This window comes from Melanerpes formicivorus, unplaced genomic scaffold (genome assembly GCF_026170545.1).
Source record: "Melanerpes formicivorus ecotype bairdi unplaced genomic scaffold, bMelFor1.0.p_v2 SCAF_2, whole genome shotgun sequence".
NCBI classification, from domain to species: domain Eukaryota; kingdom Metazoa; phylum Chordata; class Aves; order Piciformes; family Picidae; genus Melanerpes; species Melanerpes formicivorus.
In genome coordinates this window covers 52,516,978-52,523,823 of record NW_027142354.1, presented here as the reverse complement: position 1 = coordinate 52,523,823, position 6,846 = coordinate 52,516,978, and the positions used below count along the sequence as shown (strand labels likewise).

At 48.4% G+C, this 6,846-nt stretch overlaps 1 protein-coding gene across 3 annotated transcripts in view; it reads left to right on the top strand.

Annotated features, from left to right (window-relative positions):
• Window positions 1–123: 123 nt before the first annotated feature.
• KIF20A (kinesin family member 20A) overlaps window positions 124–6,846 on the top strand; it is an 11,493-nt gene continuing 4,770 nt past the window's right edge. Inside the window, exons 1-15 of one of the 3 annotated variants that reach the window (XM_068160416.1) lie at window positions 124–161; window positions 636–808; window positions 1,326–1,415; window positions 1,535–1,654; window positions 2,110–2,248; window positions 2,338–2,525; window positions 2,615–2,759; window positions 3,382–3,582; window positions 3,821–3,932; window positions 4,032–4,103; window positions 4,923–5,066; window positions 5,147–5,312; window positions 5,567–5,734; window positions 6,160–6,299; window positions 6,392–6,494. In XM_068160416.1, coding sequence (XP_068016517.1) covers window positions 653–808; window positions 1,326–1,415; window positions 1,535–1,654; window positions 2,110–2,248; window positions 2,338–2,525; window positions 2,615–2,759; window positions 3,382–3,582; window positions 3,821–3,932; window positions 4,032–4,103; window positions 4,923–5,066; window positions 5,147–5,312; window positions 5,567–5,734; window positions 6,160–6,299; window positions 6,392–6,494 — 1,944 coding nt within the window. In that variant the 5' untranslated portion in view covers window positions 124–161; window positions 636–652. Of the gene's footprint in view, window positions 222–635; window positions 809–1,325; window positions 1,416–1,534; window positions 1,655–2,109; window positions 2,249–2,337; window positions 2,526–2,614; window positions 2,760–3,381; window positions 3,583–3,820; window positions 3,933–4,031; window positions 4,104–4,922; window positions 5,067–5,146; window positions 5,313–5,566; window positions 5,735–6,159; window positions 6,300–6,391; window positions 6,495–6,846 lie in introns of all 3 variants that reach the window. The other 2 variants (XM_068160408.1, XM_068160424.1) reach the window with 2 other exon arrangements.

Below are 6,846 nucleotides of genomic sequence, written 5' to 3'. Positions count from 1 at the left end.
CTGCCAGCCGTCCCCGGGCACGCGGGCGAGCCGATCTCACGGGCTCCGCCCCCTGCTGCCCCACGGCGATCGCTGATTGGCAGCCGTGCGGGCGCGGGCCCCCATTGGCGGAACGAGCGGACGGCGAGGTTTGAAACCCCAACAGTAGGCACCGTGCGGAGGTGAGCCGTGTGCGGGGTGGCGGAGCGGTCCGCGACCGGGCTGGACGAGCAGCGGAGTAGGTTCTGCAGCGCTCTTGCCGGCCTCAGGGAGGTCTCGGGTGCCTGGGAGAGTCGCGATTTTGTCTGTGTGTGGAGCAGCCCTGTATGGCGGGCCGCATGAGCAGCCTCCATGCGGTGGTCCCTGTGTAGGGAGCTCTCTGTGTGCCTAGGTGGTGTGTCTGAGGCCCTGTAGGTGTTCCGTGTGTCTACGCGGTGTGCCTGGGGTCCTGCGGGGATGTGTGGTGCGTGTGTGAATTTATAGCAGCACCCTGTACGTCAGTGTATGTTACGTGTAAGGGGGATTGTGTGGCAGTCTGGCAACGGATGGATATGGCAGTGGTGGTCGACTGCATGCATGGAGAGAAAAGCTTAGACTCACAGAAGACTGCTGTAATGCCGACCTGCCCTCATTGTGCCCCTTTTTTTCTTCCCTAGGAGCTGTGCGAGACACTATGGCGCATGCAGTTATTTCCCCAGGGCTGTTTTCTGATGATGATGTAGCCTCCCCTGTTCTTGAATCCACGGCAACAGGGTTTGGGGACAATGTGCGCAAGGACCTGCTGTCAGAATTCTCTGCCATCTCTTCAGATCTGGAGGGCTCCCAACAGGTGAGGTTGGAGCTCTTCTGTCACAAACAGGGCAGCGGCTGCTGTGCCTCTTAGAGGCTGCCTTAGTGGTACTAAGGCATTGTGGTGCAGGGGGTAAGGGAAACCCTTCAAAAAAGGCTAAAACAAAATGCTGCATTGGAAGTCGCGGTTCCTATTAAGAGCAGTATGTGGTGAAGGGCACAGTTGCTAACTGCCTCTTAGCATGATGCCTTCGAACATGGTGCTTGGTCTGGGGTCTGATTTTGGCTTCAGTTCTTCAGGTGGTTGGTCTTAATTACTAGATAAAAGAAATGCTGGTGTGACTAGCAATGCATCAGAAAGCTTCTGGTATTGCTGGAGAGTTTGGGACCAGGGAAGTGTCCATTAGTTACTGAGCACCAGTCAGGGTAGCTATGCATGATTTGTGTGCTGTGGTTTCTGCTAGTGCTCTGATGGATGGTTTTGTATTGCCTCTGTGACTGCCATGTTTAAACTGTGTGGTTTTTGGTGTTTTTTTTTCCCCTTCTTTTTTATTCAGGCTGTAGCTGAACATAACAATGGAAAAATAAAGGTGTACCTGAGAGTTCGACCTCTGAAATCTACAGAGGTGGAAAAAGGGGAAGACCAGGTGAGGCACTGAATGAAGTAGTCTGAGTTGGTTGCCTGTGGGAGATGCTATTAGCTTTTGCTGCCTGAGTCATGGCCTCTTGTAAGCTGTTGCAGTGATGGTACTTTTGTGTTCTTTAGGGCTGTGTCTGCATCGAGAATTCAGAAACTCTTCTTCTAAAAGCCCCTAAGGACTCCTTCACCATGCGGAGCACAGAACGTGGAGTGGGACAAGCAGCACACAGATTCTCTTTCACCCAGGTGGGTAACTGTGACAAATAATACATCTGGAATTTTTTTGAGCTTAAAACCAGCCTTAGAGCCTGAAAAGTTTGCCTACTGATTCCAGTGGACTGCCTGAGCTATGTGGTCTCATACAATCCTCTCTACTTAAGTCTGTTTTTGTTGCTGTTTCCCTATTTCTTTCTCCTTTTAAGCTCACGCTGAAGAATTTTTCAGCACCAAATGCCAAACTTGTTTCGTTTATGAGGATCTAAATGTCTGAGAGGCTGTAGTGATATCAGATGTTTCTAGATTGAAAGCAAATTAACAGCTTGTTTTTGCAGAGGGGTCTTAGACTGGAATTACTGTTGGATCTGTTGCTCGTGATGTGGGGCTAGTGGAGGGAACAAAGGACTACATAACATCACTTGAATAACTATCAGCAGTCAAAAGATAAGATATACATGAGGCTATTTTTTGTGCCTTGCTTGCAGATCTTTGGACCAGAAGTGGGACAAAAGTTGTTCTTTGATGAGACAATGAAGCAGGTGGTAAAGGATGTACTGAATGGGCAGAACTGGCTGGTGTACACCTACGGCATCACCAATTCAGGGAAGACTCACACCATTCAGGGTAAGGAAAACACTAGGTCTTAATAGCCTATTGAGGGAATTGTCTGCTTTTACATGTGAATCCTTAGCTTGCTGCTGTTCTTGCTTCAGGCAGCAACAAAGATGGGGGGATTCTGCCTCGCTCCTTAGCGGTCATCTTCAACAGTGTGGGAGATAGGCTGTATCAAGCTATGGACCTGAAGCCTTCCCTCTCCAGTGAGGTGGTCTGGTTGGACAGCAGGCAGGTGCGGCAAGAGGAGGCCAAGAAACAGACCATGCTGCGGGCTGGCCTGTGGGAGGTAAGTGTGAAGCTTCTTGAAGGCTTAGTAATGATAGGGAAAGGATGGTGTCAGGCTACATACACACTCATGTTTTTGTTTCCTGCCAGGAAGAGCTGTTAACGCCAATGAAGAGGAGCCACAGTGCCGAGTCTCAGCTCCAGGCCGCTACCAGTGGCAGCTTTGACAGTGGAGTTGCTGGCCTCTCTTCATCTAGCCAACTTACCAGCCATTCCAACATCAGCCAGACAGAAGGTATGTCTAGAAGCCTCTTTACTACCTAACTCATTGTTAGAGGATGGGGGAAGAAAGGATGATGGCTGTTTGGATGCTGTGCTGTGGGCAAGGGAGGAAAGGTGCTGGACTTTCCCTTTGAAAGATAAGGGTGTCAGGACTGAAAAACTTAGTACATATGACACGTCTTGCCAACATAGAAAAATTCACCACTGCATAGTAACCAAGCCCTGTGAAATGAAGCTACTTAGCACCGCTTAATTTCAAGGGAACTGAGCAGCTGAATGCCATGTGATGGCGATAGCTGGAAAGAAGGGTGCTGAAGTGACATGTTGCACTGAACACTTGTGCCCAGACTTTCCAACTGAGAAACTACTAGCTGATAAGGTATCCAAGAGCATGGAATGACTGAGGTAACAAGGGCTAAAACTTCACTTATGCTGGGAAGAATTCATGTTTGAAGTACCCTGTACTTCTGGAGTCAGTATAAAGTGCATATCAAGAGAGGAGGTATGTGGAATGAGTGGAGTAGTGTTCCTGCTGAAGAAAGATGCCTCACTCTATGGCTAAGTCATTTTTGTTGGACCTGTGAAAGACTGCAACCACAATTTTGTTTGTTTTCCCCTCCCCCCTCTTTCCCCAGAACCAGGCCCTTCTTGGGATGACTCGGATCGTATTTCACTTAGCAACACGGGAGATACGCAGTTCTCAATCTGGGTCTCCTTCTTTGAGATTTACAATGAGCTAATCTATGACTTGTTAGAACCAACTCTAACTGGCCAGAACCGCAAGAGGCCGACGCTGCGGCTCTGTGAAGACCAGACTGGCAATCCCTATGTGAAAGGTAGATTTACCTTAAAGACATTTTTAGTCTGCTAGGGAGGCTTGAGGACTGAGCTGGGTGGGTGGCTTAGCAGTGATGTGTTGAGGAGCCTGATGGCTTCTATGGCCTCTGAGATCTCTAGTGGCTAGATTTTGGGACTTACACATTTGCTCACGTCAACAAAATAAAAACGTGAAGTTGAGGTGGAGATAATTAAGCTTTCTGTCAGTCTCCTAACTGCTTTGCCTGCTTTTTCCAGATCTAAACTGGATCAATGTCCAAGACGCCGATGAGGCCTGGAAGTTCCTGAAACTGGGCCGGAAAAACCAGACTTTTGCTAGCACCCACATGAATCAGAACTCCAGTCGCAGGTGTGAAGGGGGGAGGACAGTTGTTGAGGCCGAAATACAACCTTGAGGGGCTTTAAAGGTTGCAGTTCCTTTCTGAAATATCTGCTTGCTTCTTTACAGTCACAGTGTCTTCTCCATTCGGATTCTGCACTTGCAAAGAGGTGGCAGTGAAACTGTTCCAAAAATCAGCGAGTAAGTTTAATGCTCCAGTATTTGGGGGTGTTTTCTGTGGACTGAACTTCCCTGCTCATTTTTCTGGATCTAGGATATGGGAATTATCTTGGGAAAAGTCTCTTGAAAGTGTTGTTTAGCCTGAGAAGAGGAGGCTCAGGGGAGACCTTCTTGCTGTCTACAACTACCTGAAAGGAGGTTGTAGCCAGGAGGGGGTTGGTCTTTTCTCTCAAGCAACCAGCACCAGAACAAGAGGACACAGTCTCAAGCTGTGCCAGGGGAAGTTTAGGCTGGAGGTGAGAAGAAAGTTCTTCACAGAGAGTGTTGTTAGCCATTGGAATGTGCTGCCCAGGGAGGTGGTGGAGTCACCATCCCTGGAGGTGTTCAAGAGGGGATTGGATGTGGCACTTGGTGCCATGGTTTAGTCATGAGGTCTGTAGTGACAGGTTGGACTTGATGATCCTCGAGGTCTCTTCCAACCTTGGTGATACTGTGATACTTGGAGTGAATGGACATAGTCTTAAGTCTTGACAGTGACTGAGGAGTTTGTGAGGGTTATTACAAAGTACACCCTGAGAGAGTTCTCAAACTTTTTCAGTGAAGGTCAATTTGAGTACCCCCTGCCCTTGTAGCAGGCACTGATCTGAGCGCTGCTGCTGCCCGTTCATAGGATGTAGTTATCTGGAAAACGGGTCATGGCAGTCCTATAAAAGCTTCAGAGCCTCTATGGGGGGGGGAACAGTAGGGAAGGTGAGAAGGGTAGGTGATTGCAGGGTGTAAACCTGGATGGGACAGGACAGATCTAGTAGGTCACATGAGTTTTGCCTGCATTTCCTTCAGGTTATCCCTGTGTGACCTTGCGGGGTCAGAGCGCTGCAAAAACCAGACAAGTGGGGACCGAATGAAAGAAGCCAACAACATTAACACCTCCCTCCACACGCTGGGCCGCTGCATTGCTGCCCTGCGCCAGAACCAGCAGTCCAAGTGGGTATCCAGAACTCCAGAGGGAGTGTGTGGGGAGCCTGTTTTCTTTCCCATAGGCTCACTCTTGTCACTCCCCACAGATTGAAGCAGACTGTGGTTCCCTTCCGGGACAGCAAGCTAACCCGTGTGTTCCAGGGTTTCTTCACTGGGCGTGGGCGCTCTTGCATGATTGTCAATATTAACCAGTGTGCATCTACCTATGATGAAACTCTGCATGTAGCCAAGTTCTCAGCCATTGCTAGCCAGGTAAGTACCACGTGCCAGGATCATGGCATGGTCAAGATACAACCTGCTCCTGTGGGAATGGGCCCCTTTCCAATCACAAGGCAGGGATATGCTTACAAGTCTTTCCTATGCTTCTCCAGTGGATTATTACCTTTACAGTATTTCTAGATTCTGCTAAACTGAAAGGGTTGATAGGTTGCAGAGAAGTGCTGTGGTTAAAGACTATGCAACTTCCAGACTTTCTGGACTAGTAGCAATGGCCTTTTTCTCTTCAGCTTGTTCAGGTGCCTCCCACAAAGCTGGAACTTCCATCCATACACTCAATCATCAAAGAGCACTCTAGGCGAACCAGCCAGGGTCCAGAGGCAGCCCCGACAAATGAAGAAGTGGAATCAGAAGATGACAGTGAGGATGAAGCAGATGTTTCCATGTATGCAAAGGAGGTGGGTTTGCAATTTGCTTTACAGCCTTTACGCACAGAGAGGCAAGAATGTGACAGTTTGCTTTGATCTGAGAGGTGGGGCTGCAGCTTGGCATTATACCCAGAGATGACAGCAAACCTCAAGGACATGAGACCCAGAAACTTGGAATCCATGTGGGAAATGTTCCACAGTTGGTCTAAACCTGAAATGTGTTGCATTTGGAAACACTGTCATCTGTGGCATTAGGGACAGTAAGAACTCTGGTGTGAAGCTATAATCCTGACTGAGAGGCATTGGAATTAAGAAAGAGCCAACCTGCAACTTCTCTTTCCATGTGACTAAAATAATCTTAAACCTAGATCTCTACAGATGAAGGATCCCACCTCACTTATTCTAGGTCTTAATTCAGTTGCACAGTGAGGGCAATGGAGTTTGTGTCCTTGCAGGACTTGTTGCGTGTAGTGGAAGCTGCACGAGAACTGCTGGTGCAAGAGCGGCAGGAGAAACTGCAGCTGGAAATGCGTCTCCGTGATGAGATCTGCAATGAGATGCTGGAGCACATCCAGGAGAAGGAGAAATGGTGCAGGTAGAGCTTTCTTGATCACAACCCTTTATCCAGTCTGAGCTCCAGTACCAAGAACTGCCAGACCCTGACATGCAGTTGCTTGATTTTTGTAGCCAGCATGTGGATGCTCAGAGGGAGCTGCTGGAGGAACTGTATGAGGATAAACTGAATAACCTAAAGGAGTCACTGACTGACTATTACCAGGAGGAGATCCAGGTTTGTTCAGGGTAATGGAAAAACACTGGGAAAGTGGCAATATGTTGAGAGGGCACTTGGGGTTCTTGAATCTGGGGATGTGACTTAATGCAAACTAAAAGGAAAGGTTTTGCATTTTGAAGTATTTTTGGTGGTATTTTGATAGTCTGATCCACAATTCTTGCTTCTTGTCTACTGCTGTCATTAGGCAGCCTCATTTTCAGCCCTTAATCTGAAGGCTAATCTGCAGCCATTCTGACTCCTAGTTATTCAACATGATTCTCTTCTCCCTTTTTTCATTAGTGGCTTGCTCTGCACTCTGAGTTCTGGGAATTCTTCCTCTCAGTTGTGGTGACGGGTATGGGCCTTCCTG